At 45.9% G+C, this 18,523-nt stretch overlaps 2 protein-coding genes and 1 long non-coding RNA gene across 3 annotated transcripts in view; 1 reads left to right on the top strand and 2 right to left on the bottom strand.

Moving 5' to 3' along the window:
- Positions 1 to 16,732, top strand: part of LOC142078487 (uncharacterized) — a 29,253-nt gene extending 12,521 nt beyond the window's left edge. The window contains exon 4 of the long non-coding RNA XR_012672208.1: positions 16,654 to 16,732. This is a non-coding gene — a long non-coding RNA (uncharacterized LOC142078487). The remainder of the gene's footprint in view (positions 1 to 16,653) is intronic.
- LOC142078485 (lymphocyte antigen 6E-like) lies at positions 846 to 6,238 on the bottom strand. The gene is made up of 3 exons (XM_075141056.1): positions 6,067 to 6,238; positions 2,117 to 2,236; positions 846 to 1,460 (listed from the first exon to the last, which is right to left on the bottom strand). The coding sequence occupies exons 1-3, from the start codon at positions 6,116 to 6,118 to the stop codon at positions 1,252 to 1,254; spliced, it is 381 nt and encodes a 126-aa protein (XP_074997157.1). The 5' UTR covers positions 6,119 to 6,238; the 3' UTR covers positions 846 to 1,251.
- Positions 10,142 to 13,903, bottom strand: LOC142079801 (lymphocyte antigen 6E-like). The gene is made up of 3 exons (XM_075144548.1): positions 13,826 to 13,903; positions 11,153 to 11,272; positions 10,142 to 10,580 (listed from the first exon to the last, which is right to left on the bottom strand). Exons 1-3 carry the CDS (start codon positions 13,875 to 13,877, stop codon positions 10,372 to 10,374), a joined length of 381 nt encoding a protein of 126 aa, XP_075000649.1. The 5' UTR covers positions 13,878 to 13,903; the 3' UTR covers positions 10,142 to 10,371.
- Positions 16,733 to 18,523: the final 1,791 nt, after the last annotated feature.

Below are 18,523 nucleotides of genomic sequence, written 5' to 3'. Positions count from 1 at the left end.
TCCCTACAGTGAGTCTATGGAGAGAAAACCAGCTGGGTGAGCTGCACCCAACTAATTACCCGGGGAGATCTTCGTTGGAGTAATCCTAGTGGAGAGCTTCTTCAGCTCAGGAGAAAGCATTTCAGCCTCCTGTGACTCACTTTGGAAGGATTCGAGTGAGCACATCTCTCATTCCCAGCTAAGATTATCCACAAGGAAGGTCAGTGCAGGGGAATGAATTCCTTCAATTTTAACCCCGATAGGAAACTTGACTAGCAAACATAAAAGATTTATTTTCAAAGTTAATATTTAGTTATAGATGAAGCTGAAATTTCCAGACTCCAGCAGACACATTAGAAACCGTCTTGCTTTTCTGATGATTTTCCTTTAAGCACCTTGCAAGATACTTTTCTCCCCTTTCAAAATAATCCGTAATGCTTATAAAGAAATTTCCACTGGAAGATCTTAAATCAGTTTAAAGAAAACTTAATGCTCAAGATCCCTTCGTGTTGAGTCCCGCCTTGTACCCTCTGTTTGCCTGCTGGAGAGCTCCACAGCCATTTCCTTTCAGCCAGCTGACCCAGAAGAGAAATGGAAAGCAAGTTAAATAGAATGCAGTTTACTCTGAAATGGAGTCACAAAATGACGCTTCTGCCAATGCAGAAAAAAAAAAAGAAAAACTGGGGTGAGGCTTCCTGAAGTGAATACAAAACAATTGCAATATATTTCAGCATTATTTCAATTTGACTTGCAGACTAACGCCTCCGCTTTTGTTACTGCTAACATGGATGCATCCAGCCGCTACGCCCGATGTTCCATACCACACAGTCACACAACAGAATAAAATAACACTTTATTGTGCCCAACTTCTGTTTAACAACTATAATATTAAAGGCTTTCTCAGAGCAAAATGATACGGGGCAGAAAATGGTATAAAGGGAAAAATGGCACAAGAGAATGGCAGGGAATGGGGAAAATGAAAGGGAAGAAAATGCATGGAGTTATAAAGGCCAATAGTAGGAGAGATGGTGACTATATGGTGCCCTTCTGCATGTGCAGGGCTCCACATCACGCCTTTCTCTTCCAAACACCATTTTGAGGTAGGGCTGTGCTCTTACGCGTTGTCAGCAGAGCATGGAAAGAGCAAAAATATTTCCTGATGGGATGTGACCTTCCAGGTAGGAGAAAGAGGGCAGCATTCACACTGTACAGATGAGAGTTTGATCCCTTGCAATGCAAGGCCAAGCAGCTCCTTTCCCCCCGCCAGCCCCTTTAAAAACCCAGACGGAGGATGCAGGCGAGACTGGCCAAGATGCCCAGAGCTATCATAGTGTAGCTGGTTTTCACGCTGCTGGCACCACTGATGTTGCACAAGGAAGTCTCGCAGCAGCTGGTAGCAACACCAGCTATGCCGATATTCAGGTCAATTGTTGGGCAAAATGCAGAACATTTCTTGGTAATACGCTGGTTACGGTCATTGCCTGAAGTGGGAGAGAGAGAAAACGGGAAGAAAAGTCAGGTTTTTTATCGTGTATATTTTTTACAGACTTCAATGATAGACTGGCTGTGCAATATCCAGTGGGAAATACGTTGTTCTGTACTTAATGCTGTTGGTTTTCCCTTGGGCTTCGTCGCACTGCATCATTATTTGTGTATATGTGACCCGTGGAGACCATCTCCAAGCCTTACGACTCCTCTGCTGTTTTCAGGGCAAGCTGAGTGCAACCTGGGACAAGAATTTGGAGATCTAATGGATTTGTATGGTGCAAGATTGCAAGACATCATTGTCACTGTGCCTTGGGATTGCTCCTTCCACGGTACCTGGCCCTTTCCAATTTCAGCACCTCATGAGCATGTATTTAAGCTTGGAGATGAGACAAGGGGTTTGTGCAGAGAAATCCTCTCTCTTCCAATGTCTCCCATTCCTGAGTGTGTCTAATCAGCAGTGCAGTATTGTTACGATATATTGCAACAGAGACGGGCTACGCTGAGTTCCCACCTGCTGCAAGATTTGCTCTCTGTATGCTATGATCCTCATTAATTCTTCTACCACACCTCATGGTGGGACAAGGCTCTGCGGTCAGCCTAACCTGAACCCCATCTTGTCATCAGAGCCTTAGAAAAGCTTCACACTTACCAAGTCCTGTGGTAGAATAGGTTGTGAGACAGTACTTCTCATGGTCAGAGCATTTGGTTGTACCGAGACAATGTATATTGGAAGATGCATCTTTGCACGTGAAACATGTCAAGGAGAAAGCTGCAAAAGAAGCACACAACACCCATCAATCACCTCTAGAAATATCCGTAGGAGCACAAAAGAGGTGGTGCTGGTCCAGATGGAGGATCCTCTCAAGCCCAGCGGCCACAGGCAGACAACCTCCTCAATGTGTGAAACTTGGCCCCAGCGACTCTCCTGGACCCAAATTACTTTAAGCTCAGATTCCTGACACTGATGTGGTTTGCTCATTTAGTAACCCTCAAGGGATCTTCCTTCTGGATACTTACTTGAGTCTCCCTTGAATTCATTTGAACATCTGGCATCCCCAGTGTGCTTTTGGAAAGACTGCCCCAGTTTACTAACACTTACAGCATGAAGTTCTCGTGGTTTCTTTCCAACCTGGCTCCTCCAAGCCCCAGTTCTTGTATGGAAAGAGACCAGTGGATTCCTGCCCACGCTCTTTCACATTCTCTTCAAGTCATCTGAAGAGTCCTGGCCTACACATCCTTTCTCAGAGCACACAGATCAACAGTGAATTGTTTAAAAAATCTTTTTGAATACAAATCTTTTTGAGTAACCCCCTTGGCCATACTAGTCATGAATATTTTGCTGCATTCTCCCACAACGTATCTCAAATGAGGGACAAGTGACCTAGATCTGCTTCTCAGTGTTTGCTGGGAAGATGGATGCTTGCATTTGGCTGGTTCATTTTCAGAGCTTTCCTGTGTCGGGAGGCAATCTTGGACCTGTAGAAGACAAGCCTCAGCAAACCACCCCCTTGGCTGCAGCAGACTGCTTTTTACAGCCATCCGTGGGTGATGACTGCGTAACGCTACAAAATGTGTACATCTGTAGCACTGTGCATCTGCAAACGTTCTGCTAATACGAATGAATGAAAACAGCTTGCACTCAAGTAATCTAAAGCAGTCATTCATAGCAAAGAGATCCTCAGGGAAGGTTTCTTTGCATGATAAGGGGAATTTCCTACTCATCTGTTTATCTGGAGCAAACACTCCTGCAGTAACGTCACCCACCAGGGATCAGGCTTATTCTTCTCATTTCCAGGCTATCCCTATCTATGGCCAGTTACACCCATCTTATTTTTGTACCAGCACTGTCCTTTGCCTTCCTTGCTCTTTGTCTCCCTCGCTCTTCTTCTCCCTTGCCCAAGTTTCTTTGCCCTTGTTGGTGCCTTTGCCAGCAATGTCCCAACCTCATTGGTGCCCTTGTTTGACCTTAGACAAGCTTATCTGGCCCAAACAGGCTCTCTGCTCCCTATCGTCCTACTAGCCCAGACCTGGCCTTGACCCGGGAGACCTTGGCTCTGACCTTGACCCGAGTGATCAGGGTGTGCACTGTATTTCAATGGAAGCCACAAAAATGCCGTTTAGGGCACTATTCATCCTTCTCTGTCTCTTTGGAAACGGTCTTCTCTCCCCACTCCCGCTAACAGCCCCTTTGCCCTTTCCATGGCCACCCAAGCACTGACCATCAATTTCCTGTTCTGGTCTGCAGTCCTTGCAGATCCTACTCTCCCTCTGTTGTCTCTCACTGAAGAGCAGCTAGCAGAGGACACAGAGGCCAGGCAACTGCGCTTGCAGTGACTCAGACCCCATCTCCCTCTGTTCCCATGCTCAACACCCTGACGATTTCAAAAGCCTCAAACCTGGCACTCGGCTCACTCTGACTTGATACCAAGATTGTTGGAATTTGCTTCCTACCTTGGTCGTGGTCATTTCCATCTCCAGACTCTATTGGCTGTCCTGCCCGAGCAGTATTCAGTATTCTCCTGACACTGCAAGCTATATTTTTTTTTCCGAAGCCTGGGACCCTCCTTTAGACTATCGGCACTCAAAGCAGTGTGGCTTCATTCTCTTTTCTTGTGCAAATCCCACATAGTCACATTTCTGCTCCACCCCACTGGGAACCACCCTTTCCTCCCAGAATAACTGTACACTGGAGCAGAGTCCCCAAACTGGGTTTTCCAGACATGTAAGCCATTTTATTCTTTAATTAATGCGACTGGGTTTTTCAGACATGTAACTCATTTTATTCCTTAATTAATGCAGCTTCTTTAATCAAGCCCATTCCAAGAAAAACTTCCTGAATCTATGCAGGAAACAGTGGAGCTTGTTACATGCCCAAGTCCTGTTTCATCCCAATCTCCCAAAGCTGCTAATTTAAGAGTACAATTGTCCTGGGATCCTTCTAGCCATTTGAGGGGGCAAGCACCTGCATGGATGAGTTTGCCAACATCTCTCTGCGCTCAGGAGGTTTATCTCTCACTCACATTTACTATAGAGGACCCTGGAGGCATGTGGGCTCCCAACCTGGTAGCTTAGTTAAGACCCTGAAGTCAGGTAGGACAATTTTGATCCTCTGTCCTGGTAAGAACAACAATTGCTCACGCTACTGAAAAACACTTCTGATTTTATTGTGCCTGTTGAGATACCTGTTGTATCTGAGGGCTGAGTTGGGAAGGGAACAATATTTCTTTAGAAATGTGCCTCACTCAGGATGCAAATCTGGGGTTAAACCAGGCTGCCTTTGGAGGTGTCCTGTGTGTGCCTAGCAAGACCTCTGCTCTAACTGAAAAAGAATATTTCTCAAGGAAGATTTTCATGTGAATAATTCGAGCCACCCAGATAAATAACGTGTAAAGCATTAGCAAGTGCAAGTGCTGGCGGATGCAGGATTTACACCGTTAAAATCAGTCAGGTTCAGGATTAATTGGAATAGCAACCAGCCTTCTGGCTAGATTACAGAGCAAAGTGGTGCTGCGTATGTGTTAATTTTCACCAACTCCTTTGGTAAGTTTGCTGTCTCATTACGTGATCTTTTTAAAAAAATGTGATTACAGTTGATAAGCTGCAGGAAAGAATCCTTTTATTGCCCTCAACTTTCTCAACCCTGTTAAGCACAATGATTTAGCACATGCCAAATTTAAAGCCTGTGAAGTCCCACAGTAAGAACATTTACAGCCTCAAATTAAGTGTGAGCCTAAGTGCTCTGCCAGAATGGCTAGTAATTTGCAGGTAAAGCCCTACAGCAGAGCCTGAAAAAAATTCAGTTTGCAATAAGGCAAAAGCCCCCCAAGCTGAGGAAATAAACTATTCCCCTGGAATAGTCAGAGGGGTATTCAGGGCTGTACCCTCTGTTCTTTGCCTGACCCACAGCCCACCCCTTGGGTGTGTGGGACAGCAGTCCTTGGGAGAGTCCAGCCAGGCAGAGTTAAAGTGCATGTTCCCATCTTTCCCAAAAGAAAGAGCCACCAGTTATCAGAATGAGAATGGGACTCTGCGTCTCCATCCCAGACCTGGGATCAACGTCGGCAAAGTTGCACCTCAAAGCAACAAGCTGCAAGAAAAGAGATGGGAACCAGAATTGCACCTTCTTCTGGCATGCCCATCACTACCAATTTAGGTAATGATGGTTTGTAATGGCAATCAACAAACAAGCAAGTGAAAAAAAAAATAATCAGGCTGTAGTTAGTTATATGTCAAATTTGCAGCTTTATTGTACGTATTGCCCTTTGCCTCCAGCTCTGTATATCCCTCAACTAATCCCCCTTCTCACGGAGCTGCACCAAGGGCTCCCAGCTGCCTACACTGAGCCACTCCAAGGGCTGGGCTGGGACGTCAGGTGAGGTGGGTATTTCACCCCCCACTTCAGCTCCTCAGCATCCTTCTGACTTCTGGTGGGGATACGTCCCCTGGCTTCTTATCCTGAGGACTGGAATATTCTCTAGAGCCTCGTGACCCTTTTGCTTTACCATTTATGCTGCAAAATCCCCTTGTCATCCTGCCATATTAAAGACCTGCCCCAATTCTGGGGGTCTCGCTAGTGTAAAGCAATCCTTGGCGACTCACCACTCTCCGCGCACAGGGCTACGATGAGCACGACAAGAAGAGAAGTCTTCATCCTTTATAGGTCTCGCAGCCTCCAAAACAAGTAGGACTCACCCAGGGCAGGTTTTATACCTCTGCAGTGTTTGCTTTGATGCTAGGATAATAACTATAGGGTTGCTATGTCAGATGGTGGATAATTGAGAGTAACGTGTCAGTACTTGTGTGTGGAAGTATGCTGTGTTGGAAATCTAAACAGGCATATATTCTCCCCCCTGCTGCTTCTTTTCCTAGTTGTTTCACAATGCAGTTTGTTCATCTAATGTTAAGTATGCAACAGTTTCTAATTCTGGATAAGTGGGGGAAAAGCAAAATACAAAACCAAAACACTGTTGACGTGAGAAGAGGAATGTTTTCTTTTCCAGGTCAGCTTGGGTCTCAGAGCAGGCTGCATCCTTGAAGATCCTGTCCTCGCACACTGTTTTAGTACATATGGAAATTGATTGAATTTGAAATTGAAATTGGGATTGAAACGTCTACAAAATGTCTCCCAGGATTGTCAATACAGCTAGATCAGAAGAGCAGTATCCTTCCACTGCATTTCATAGGGGACCAGACATCAATTTCTGTGGGCCTTTTTAAGACAGCAGTTCAAAATCATAAATGTTTCTGTTCTAAAATTGGATATTTTGTATGAGGGAAAATGTTCTCTTATTAGAAAATAAATTTCACTGGGCAATGAAAATGACCACTTAAATTAAAAAATAGAAATAACACCCACCCCCATCACATTGAACAAGCTGGGATTTTTTTCACAAATTACAAAAAATAAATGTCAGGGAGAAAAAAACAAACCAGTTAAAGCACGGAGAATGAGGGATTGCCTGATCAAGGATCTCAACTCATTAAGTCTTCAGAAAAAAAAAAAAAATTATAGCCAGCCAAAATTATGTGAAATGCCAAATAGGAGTACTCCACTGGATTTCCATACGGTGCTCTTTATTCCTCCTTTTTTATCTTGTTTCATCCTATCTCCCTGTATAAAATCAAAATCTTTCCCATCTTCTTCTGATTGCAGTTGCTTTTTCCTCCCACCGTTGTCTTTCTGCCATCTAGTCGTGGGGACGGAGGCACAGTCCCAGAAACGCTCCAGCTGGATCCCTTTCACATGACACTCAGAGCCGCAGGAGCAACTTGCGTGCCCCGAGCTTCTGCCAGCGACTCTGCCCCTTGCTGCTCTCCATCTGTTTTGTTTCCCTTTTTTCTTAGTCTCAAAGTTGCTCAGATTTCCATCTCCCATTGAATATTTGGGCTTCCAGTATGACCCACCTACAGCCATTATCTCATCAAAAAGGCATGCCCAGTTCTTGAGGTGATGTAACTTTTTCCAACACCTCTAAATTGGACATATAAATATTGTTAGTATGGAAACCTGCATGACTAAGGTGAGAAAACTTCTGCTTTCTCAATAGGTAGAGCATGAAACTCAGTTGGAACAGAGGTGGCAATTAACCAAGAAAACTCAAAGGAGGGGTGTTGTTTGGCTTCATAAGGCAAATGCCTTTGTAAGGTACCAGGCAGGAGGAAAACAGAAGTTGGCACCCTCCATGCCAGGCACTGCAACCCTCTCTTCCTTGTGAAATATTTTATTTTCCCCAATCCAGAAGGGATTTCATGAGTCTTTATTGGTAAATCAACTTTTATCGCTGACTATTTGAGGTAATAGCAGAAAAGGGGGCTCTAGTCGCAAGGCGATGCCATTCTGCAGCCCGTACATTGCGCTGCAGAGGCAGCCCACATTCAGATTTATTTCAGCCAACAGCATCCATTAACAGGTACAGAAATAGCAGCTCAGCCAGGCACTCTTTTTTTTCCCCCTCCCTTGTAGTCTCATCCAACTAAAATATCTCTTGCCTCCTGCAAGCTGCTGAGATTTTGAGATGGCAAGGCTGTATTTCTTAAAGGAGTTACTGCAGGATTTCTGACACTCGAGATTTTCCATTAGATGGTCCTGCACTCTTCCAACTGGTCCCATATGTCGCCCTGATATTAATGTTGTCTTCATCCCTCACCAGTGCCAGGTGAGGTAGATTGAAGAGAACCCATGGGGGTAGAAAGGACACAATTATTACGACACCAGAGGGACCAAGGCAAAGGAGAAGATAATCATAGAATCATAGAATCATTAAGGTTGGAAAAGACCTCTAAGATCATCAAGTCCAACCATCAACCCCACACCACCATGACCACTAAACCATGTCCCTAAGCGCCTCATCTGCATGTCCTTTAAATACTTCCAGGGATGGTGGCTCAACCACTTCCCTGGGCAGCCTGTTCCAAGGCCTGAACCACTCTTTCAGTAAAGAAATTTTTCCTAATGTCCAATCTAAACCTCCCCTGGTGCAACTTGAGGCCATTTCCTCTCGTCCTATCGCTTGTTACTTGGGATAAGACACCAATCCCCACCTCGCTACAACCTCCTTTCAGGTAGTTGTAGAGCGCGATGAGATCTCACCTCAGCCTCCTCTTCTCCAGGCTAAACAACCCCAGTTCCCTCAGCTGCTCCTCATAAGACTTGTGCTCCAGGCCCTTCACAGTTTACAAGTGTTTGGAAGCTATGAACTTTAAGATTTTGGAAAGAGTAACAGGGGATTTAAGTGGGGGTGGAGGATTCGGTGGAAAGACTTATTTCCCTTGGCACAGTTGCTGAGTGGAGAAGGAAGAAGAGTGTTTTGCTCATCTTGTTCTAAACCTGGTTGAAATTGTCACGCGAGAAAAACAAACAATTTCTTTATTTGGGTGAAAACATGTAGTTTGCATGAAACAAAAGCTGAAATTTAAAAGTAACTGTGAAATTCAGATGTTTTTGCTAAATGTGGATTTTCAAGTTGGCCAGAAGCTTTGAGAAGCATTTCAGAAACTATTGTGATTAACATATCGGAAAAGTGATGGGAAAAGTAGTTAAAAAGAAGTTCTGTTGGTCCCTCAGCACAGAAGCGCTACAACACTAACATTCTTCAGTTAGCCCATCTCGTATTTAAATAAATGCCAGAACACCCTCCTTGCCCAGAAATTAAATCTTTATAGGATGACTAAACCTAATCCCATCTTCACAGCCTTCGGCCAGCGCTGAGGTTTCTCCCCGTTGCACAGAAACACATGCACTTCGCAGCCTGTCTTGAGCGCTGGTGGAGCAGAACTCCCTTCACATCCAGCTGGGCTGCAAACCTCAGGGCTTTTTTCAAGGTGCCACTTCTATACAAGCCCTGCTGAAATGCAGCACTACATTTTTATAAACTACTCAGCTGGGAATTACGCACCCTCCAGCTCCAAAAGCGCGTGTATTTTGCCCATCTTAGCTATAGCTTTGCTCCTCCAAGAGCTGCAGGGGATCTCCACCCCATCTTCTCCATCCCCAAGCCTGGAAATACAGCAGCGACAGAGGAGAGGGAAGGAGCAGAGACCTCCCCACCAGATCAGACACCTCTGCCAGGTTCTTTCTGCCCGTTTCCCCTGTCCCTGCAGGGAAGTCATGAGCAATCACTCAGACAGCAGCATCTTCTCCAGGCAGGCATGGAGGTCCCCTTTCCATGAGGACAGATTCCAGCAGCACCGTCCTCATCTTGGACATCTCCAGCATCTTGGTGTGGGCCCTTTTACCTATTTTAAAAGCTGAAACCATCCACCCAGCAGAGATCACACGAGAACTTTGCAGCACAGCCAGGAGCACAACCAACACCTGGCAAAGCCCCAGTCCTGTGTGTTAGCAGTTACAAAACAATTCTCGCTGTTGCTTGCAACGGAAACAACACAAACATCTTTGACCTTTCCAGATCGACGCCTTCATTCGTTAGCACTGAGTGATCAGGCAGAACATCTGGCTTTATGGAGTGTCTGTCTTGAGCTGCTGGAGTCAATTGAGAAAGGCAGCCAGGAGAAGACTCCCAGGTGCTAAACAGAGGAATTCAATGTGAAGTAGAGATTCAAACTACAGTCCCTTCTGGCAGAGCTGTTTTCTCAGGCTGATCTTAGTGTGGATATAGCAAACACACTCTAGAATAACATAAATCTTTATTTTGTCTGACGATTGTCACACACATGCTATCAAAAGAGCTTTCCCAGGGAAAATTAGTACAAAACAACAAATGATACAGGGGAAAAAATAGGAGCTACACTGCTGTGCCATTTTGTGGATGGGATCTGAAGCAATGTCTTGGAAAAAACAGGGTAGCATAGACCCTGTTGGAGACACTTGACAGAGGATGTTGGTTTCTCAGTTGGGGAATACCTTGTAAGTTCTTGGGTTGTCACATCTTCTCCCACCCCTCATCACAATCCTGCCCTGATGACACAGATCAAACTGGCCACAATTCCCAGGAACATCACGGCGTAGCTGATTTTTATGCTGTTGGCACCACTGAAATTGCACAGGGAGGTACTACAGCATTTGGTGGAATAAGCCGCCACACCGAAGTTCACATTCGCCTCGGGACAGTCTGCAGAACATTTCTTGGTGATGCGGTGTCCCATGTCCTTGCCTGGACAGAGAATAGACAAGAAAGGAGAACTGTGATTTAAGATTCTTCTGCAAGAGCTGACCAGAGGATGATAGGAGGAGATATATTGCACTATGCCTAATTTGCAATGCAGCAATAACAGTGATCAGTGGATTTGATGAGTGCTGGGTGAGTGTCCACACAACCTGGATCAAATGCATGACACTAGAAAGTCCTTGGTAGAAACCCACACCATGTTTCACGTAGGACAGCAAAAAATAACTGCCAATGCATTTTCGTTTCTAAAGCCACATTACTTACAGCCAACCCCTTCTCGTCCTCCATCACAAAGCATGTGTATGAGCTCTCAGATCAAACAACAAGGTCTGCTCATGAAAATCTGTGTGCTCCAGCCAGTCCTGCCATAAGGTGGTGAGGAGCTTACCTCAGGTGGTGGATCACAGGGCACCGCTGAGGGATTCACACATATTATATGTTGTGATCCTTAAACCTCAGTGATCAACAGCTACTGCCCTCAAAAAACTATTGCCCATCAGTGACTCTGGAGGGGGAAAAGAAAAAAAAAAGCTTCTTGACGTGTTGCTGGTACTCACCAAACCCAGCAGAGCTGTAGGTGGTTGTACAGTATTTCTCATGGTCTTCACACTTGTAGGTCTTAAGACAGTTCCAGTTGGAGTGCTCGTTGTCGCATGTGTAGCAAAACAGCGAGGAAGCTGGAAAGAGCGCACATGACACATATTAGTGGTTTCCAGCAATGCCCTCCTGGGAAGAAAGCGTGAAAAACCATGTCTCTTCTTGGAAAATACAAGGTGAAAATTATGTTAGGAACAAGTTTTCATGACAAGTGAAAAAAGATGTTGGGTTTGATTAATGAAGCTGAAAAAGCAAACAAACAGAACAAAACAAGTTTTCTTTCTTTACTTGAGATTTTCGGTGATTAAACCTGAAAACACATTTTTTCAGCCTGAGCAGCACTCTCAGGTGACCTTTCTTTCTCCCCCAGGGCTGCATTGGCCTGGTTGACAGTGAACCTGCAAAAGCAGAGCTCACGACCTGCCCAGCTGGGTCTAGTATGGTTTTGGCAAGGAGAGGATGAACTGGCACTGTTCTCAGGTGAGAACTTAGTTTATAGTATTTTCAGACTGCATCTGCAAAACACCGGTCAGACATGAATTAATTAAAGCCTATGACACCCCTGTGAGCTAAATTACTGAGCACAGAGCCACATTAAAGGGAGTTCCCTGGGAGAGGTTGCTCTGGACAATAGATAGATTATTTCTACCAGTGCCTGGAACAACATGTTCTCAGTGATATTATTAGCAGGGCTGAGCCAGGTCTATTACAAAGCCAGAATGAGGTAGGATATGTCTTTCTGAACAAAACTGAAGTAAATTGAGTTTCCAGGCTGGCCAGCTGGCCATGCTAGAAACCCAGGCACGTGCCATCTCATTCCCTGGCGGTGGATTCACAATTGATGGAAACTGTTTCCCTCCTGTTCAGAGTCCCATGAAATGCTCCTCATTACTGAGCAGGGGTGGCAGAGGCAGTTGAGTTGCTCTCAGGACAGCCTGTTCCATTGCCACCAGTGGTGGAGAGTTCCTGGTTGAAGGTGACCAAATTGCAAACCAGGGAGGGTCCTCCGTTAGGCTGAAATTTCCCTGATTCAGTTCCTCCTGGCTTTCTCAACCCAGGAAGGTTCTTATTTCTGCACAAAATAGCCCCTTTCAATTGAATTTGAACCTATTTTTGACAAGGAAGCTCCTCCCAGAGACTCTCCAAAGCCCAGTTACTCAGTTGATTCAAATTCATCTCTGAAGTTGAACCAGCCCATGATGCTTTGTTAGACAATTCCAGAAGCAGTTTTAAAAGAGAATTAAAAGCCATTTTAGGCCCTAACTACCCCAGGTAGGAGAAGAAAAAGCCACCCCTCTCTGCTGCAGGGAGCTCAGGTGCTTTGTGTACAGCTCTGGAGCCAGCTCTGGGTCCTCATGCCCCACCATACAACTGACCGTCTTCCTCTGAAACCCACCCAGATGCTCTTTTCTAGTGCCAGGTGTTGCAAGCGCAGGTGTTCTCCATAACAGCAGATAAAATCATCCTTGTTGCATCCTGGTTTTAACTTCTCTTTAACTGACTACCCAGCACTCGCTGTTTCTCCATCACTTGGATAAGTCCAACCTCTCACCTCTTCTCTGGAAGTCCTCCAACCCGAGCTGTGGGCTACTGTCCTTTTGCAGACCATGCCAGAGCGATCCCAGACACGCTGCCTAGCAAGTGTTATTGCCTTTTACAGTCCCTGTAGCTCTCTCTGATCTGCTTTTCTGCCAAATCTCACAAAGTTGTTCAAACCACTTCCTGCTGCAGATGGAGCCGAGACCCCAACATGTGCACAAAAGCAACTGAAATGCACTCGTGTTCACTGACTGATGCAAGGAAAATCCCTCCCAGTCAGGAAACAATAACAGCTTAAACTATTAAAGCTGTTATAAAGCCTTGCCTGCGTCTGGCCTCCACCCTCCATTAGCTCTAGTTTTGCGAGTGCAGCCAGAAATAGCCTTAACGGTGCAAAAAGGCTTGCAGTACTCCTCGGGAGTGCAAATACATGCACAGAGCCAATGTTTTTCTCAACTGGATATTTCTACATAATTATCTAGTTATATCTGCACCTCCTTTTGAAAGAAGACGAGCACCAAGCCTTGTGGATGCCATTATAAACACACTCACGCCCAGACTCTTAAAAAAGCTCTTCAAACCTATGAGCAAAGAGCTCTTAGGCTTTCAAATATCTGCCAGCAACCTAGTTTCTTAATTGTAATGTCATTGTGGGAAATAAAGTGAAACGCTGGCAGAAGATGCGGTGTCAACACCAGCCCTGTTACCTTTATCAGCAACTCCTGAAGTTTCATTCAGGAACAAAAATAAAACCAAAGGCAAAACTGTGAGCCCAGCTTAATTCCTATTAGCATTTTTCAGTTCACATGTCTATCTTCAGATGTGAGTGGTCGGAGCTTAATACTTGAGGGTGTGAGAAACAAGAGCGGTGAGCTCATCTTCTTTGGGTTATGGGTACCTCGGCAGAACTGACCCAGAAGCTAAGACTCAACCACATTAAATATTGCTTGACACAGCTGACGCCAAAGAAAAACTGCACTACCAAGACCTCACCAATTGCAATAAAAACTGTCAAACCTTCTTGTCCCTGCGTTATGTCTAATTTCTCTTCTGGTATTTTCATCCTCTCCGTCTGGTTCTCCAAAGCTACTTACCTTGCTTGGCACACAGGACTGCCGCCAGCAGGGCAATCAGAAAAGCCTTCATGGTCGTTGTGCCCTCAGAGTCTGAACAATGTGGGATGGTGCACCACGGTAAGGTTTTATACTGGGACCGCGTTTACTTTGACTTCCTTTGATTAGAGTAATTTGAGGTTTGGGGAGTGACGGCACATAAGATGTGATCAGTGATGGGTGTGTTTGTGCGTAGGAACCTATTACGAGGCTCCAGGTAGCAATTTTTTTTACATCTCATTCAGATCCAATCTTTTTTTCCGAGGCCTACTCCTGCTGACCGTGTCTGCATTGCTAATTTGGGGAACAATTTATCTGATTCAAACATGGGAGTCCCTTCTTACTCCATCGGGCTGAACCGCAAAACCTGGAGCAAAGCAGAGGCAGCTGCGCCAGTCTGGGGTGGCTCATCGCTTGCAAGATAGTAGGCGTCACCTGGCATCCTCCATCCTTTCTGTCTGCCATGATATGAGAGCTTCATATCTCTGGGAAGTGGGAGAGGAGGCAAAAAAGAAGATTTTCCCTGGATTGTCCCCAGTCATTCAGAATTATCTCGCTTATACTAAGGAAAGTGCTTTAAGCGGTAAACCAGCTTGTATCGTTCCTGCAATGACACTGTTTGTGCCTGGAGACTGTCACTCAGAGGCTCCCATGGTCCAGGCAGGGATGGGATCCGAAGCTTTTGTTTTGCTCTGCTTCTCTGTCCTCCAGAAGTATCCAGACTTTCCAAGCAACGATGTTTGTTTGTTGCTACCTGTAGACCAACTCTGGACTCTGTCAGGTTTTTCCAGTCCCTCATGACCTTTCTAGTCCTTCTGGGCTCCTTCCTTCTGCTCCCACAACCACTTCATCGCCTCTTGCCAAATGACTCAGAATGCAGCAGAGGCACAAAGTGCGTGGAAACGGGTGCAGGAGTTAAACTACGAATGGGAGCGAAAATGACTGAGAAATAAAACAACTCCTGGTCAAGAATACATCTCAGCAGACCAGGACCCATCGTCTTTACAGAGAGAAATGACCAAGAGGAGCTCAGAATCAAGGTTTGTAAGGTCACAAATGACGTGGAAACAGAATAAAGAACATCCAGTTGCTCTTTCTTTTCCCCAAATTACTCCCCAAGGAGTTGGTTCAGAGGCTCTTCCTCTGATCACCTCTCTGCAGGATCCTGGGCAGATGGCCCCTTGCCCAACCCCTGTGACGGGTCTTTTGCTTTCAGTCATTCTTCCTTTGCCCACTTCCGCTTTTCTACAGCAACTTCAGCCCCCAACAATTTCTGTCCCTGCCTGTGCCCAGAGCAGGGTGCAGGGGATGAGCATCCAGTTTTCAGTGTCTTCCACGCTGTTCTCTGGATTTGCCCTGCCCTTGAGCATGAATCTTTAATCATCTTCTCTTTTAGCAAGGATGTGAGAGACCCACGTGACAGCTAATGCAGCAACTATACTTAGGAAATAATCTATGAAAAAGCCATACTCTCCAAACAAGACTTTGTATAAATACATGCATGAACGACATCAGGCAGGAAACATGATCTGCTAGAGCATGGGGGGAGATAGTAGGTATTAGCCCACATGTTTGTTTTACGTATAATAGCCAGGCTTCTCTCAGCCAGCTGGAGAAATGGAACCCAAAACTTCCTTCCTTTCCATCCACATAAAAATTCCAGAAATGAAACTGAATTATCGCACTGAATTCAGCTCATCTTGGAGCCAACCAAGCAGAAAAATGCAGCTCCTCAGCAGGAAGAAGGGAGCAATGCATGAACACAGCCCACAACAAGGAAGAAAAAAAGCTTTGAAATTAAAACAAATAAATGAACAGTAAATATATGACACTGTTAAAGCCAAGTGCAGCTGAACAGAAAATCTGCAAGTGAGAAATGGGCTGTTGGAAGTGGAAATGTGAGAAAGCATTTAAATAGATTAGAGAGAGGGAAGGTTAATAATAATAAACAAGATTAATATTTCACCCAGAACTGGAAAGAGAGAAGGAGGGAGTTGCAAAATATTGGTACAAAGCAAAATAAATCAAAGCAACCACACAAAGCTTGGGGGGAAATAGTTAAAGACAGGCAAAGTGAGGGTAAGAAATAAGATGGGATGGGAGGGAAGTATCGATGCTTCACTGTTTCTCCTATGGTGGCATTACTTAGTGCTGTGCAAAATCTACATGTTGTTATGTGCAGACAGTGTTCAGGTATTAACTATAGCCCTTCAGGGTCTGAGGAGCATTTTCCCCAGCTCCACAAATCCCAGTTTAATCAGGCACTGCAGTCAGACTGAGGGGTCTCCTGTGGGGCTTGGATGGGGAAGGCATCTGGGGGATCACCTGGCCCCTTATCCCCGTGTCCCTGAAGGAGAAGACTGCAAAAGCTTTGGGACTCAGACTGTGGTTTGGCCAGATCCCAAAAACATGCTATTCTTGTGCGCTGTTGATATTGCAATCACGCCCAGGGCCACTGCAAGGGCTCTGGGCTCCAACCAGAACGGTGGGGAGGAGGATGGGTGTCCTTTGAAGCAGAGAGCAGCCCACTTTTTCAAGCAAGGGGAGAAGAGAGCTGGAAGAAAAGCTGGGGCAAAGACAACTGGGGTGGTGGGAAGTGCAGATGGTGTCAAGAGACTTCAGGGAACACAGCGTGGAAGTGTTAAAAATACTTTCCCAGGGACATTAAAAAAAAAAAAGCGGAGGGCAGCAGGGTGAATCTTGCTGCAGAAACTGAGCTAGGTGGGTGTTAACCCAATGGTGTCATGAAGGATATTAAACAGTTAACAGAGCCTGGGAATTTTAAGGAAGAAACCTTAACCCACTTCGAGCTTGGCAGCTGACAGCGTGTGTTTGTGCCAGACCTTGGGAGCATGTTGTGCAAGGCCTGTCCCTTTTGTGTAACTGGAGCCAGACAAAGTGTGTTTTCAACTCGTGATGGAGTGGCAAGGTGGAGCAAACTGCCAGGTCCGGGAATGTTTTAATGTCAGCTCCCTTTCTCCCTTTTTCTTTCTGGAGGGTGGTTCCAATCGCAGCTCTCCTCCATGGTGCAGGGAGGAAACTCTGTTTCAGCTCAGGGTTGCAAACTGCAGCCTCAATGGGGAAAGGAGATGCCATGGGAGAAGGTGGGAAGAAGGCAGCCATGGGTAGTGTTCCTGGTGTGCCTGAGTCACGCAGATGGTGCATGCAGGGCAAGAGGTCCAGCCCAGCCCAGGACAGCATCGGGCTGATCTGGTCGTGTCCTCTCCTCCTTCCTTGGCAGGTCAGGGAAGGCTGAGTTGCTTCATCTGACCATGCAATGGTAACAGGGTTAGGTGAAGAACAGGAAGGGGGGAGATCATGGGATCCAGAAACCCCAGGGAAAAAGGAAGACCTGCATGTGATATTTTGCCTTTTCCCCCTAAGGCCTGACTGTTGCAGGCAGCCTGCTCTATTCTTCCCTTTCCCAAAGCACATCTGGGTCTGTAGCTGACCTGGTAGGCTCCAAACAACAGAACAGAGCTCCTCAGGTCAGCCTCATGCTAGATGACAGAGGCTCCCAAACCTCCAGCTAGGAAGGACAGGGGTAGCCCAGATCCACCATGTCTGGCTGAAATACAAGGTGATCCAGGTAGGCTTCCATCTCAGCATGACAGCTGTGATGGTCACAAGAAGCCTTGCTATTGGTCATAATGGGTGAGGACCAAAGCCATTTTTGTCACATTCCCTTAACCTCCAAGGTCCTAAGAGATAATTCAGCCCCATTATCTTGGAGGCTCATGGGGAGATATCAAACAGCGCCATCATACATGGAGTCAACCACCATGATTCACATCCCCACCAATGCCCTGGCTGAAGGGCCAGATCCAGATTAGCTCACCAAACAGGACACAAGCCCAGCCCCAACGCCATCCATGCCATTGGACCATCAACATGGCTTGGGCACACCCCAACCAGCATTGTCTCAAACAGTGCCCTGACATGGGGCTGCTCCTTGCAAGCAATTTGGCTGTAACCACCCTGTTTGTAGAGGAAAGAGGTTAGAGTTATGGATGTGAATCATCCTTCTTGGATCCAGGGCTAAGGTTTATTATTCTGTGGTGGCATCTCTGCAGCCAGGAGGGGGGATATTGGAGACCTGCAAGGTCTGAAGGAAAAAGGACAGCGAAGGATGGATGGGAGGAGGAAGAAGAGGTGAAAGAGAAAACCCCATTACCGTCTTGGGATTCCCCCAAAAGAGTTAATGCCAGTCCTTGCCAAGGAGGACGCCACTGGCCACAGTTGTGTTTATGGAGAAATGATCCTCACAGGTTTATTTAAGTTTGCACTTGTAACACAGCTCAGTTGATAATTCCCAAAACTGTCATTGCTTTTTCACTGAAAGTGGGAATTTCCCGTTGTCCGAGGTCCAGCCCTCCTGATCGTCTTTTATGACATGAGCAGTCAAGCTGCAGGCACTAAAATGGGACCGTCCCCTCTGCCACATATTCACGCTGGTCCTGACAAGTGAGGCTCTGGTCTTTCTTTGGAAATCTTGGGCTGCGATAGGCATCTGAACCGTGCCAGTATAGACACTTTTGAAAAGCCTATCAAAAGCTTTGCCACAGAAGATTTTGGCCAGCTTCTCCAGGAAGAAAAGTAGGTGACAGCTCTCATGTTTGTCTTCACAACTGTCTTGCTGATCGCTGTGCGGTTTTTATGTTTGTTTTGTGGGTTTTTTTA

This window comes from Calonectris borealis, chromosome 2, assembly GCF_964195595.1.
Source record: "Calonectris borealis chromosome 2, bCalBor7.hap1.2, whole genome shotgun sequence".
NCBI lineage: Eukaryota > Metazoa > Chordata > Aves > Procellariiformes > Procellariidae > Calonectris > Calonectris borealis.
Note: the sequence above shows the minus strand (reverse complement) of the source record. Positions and strands in the feature narration are given on the sequence as shown.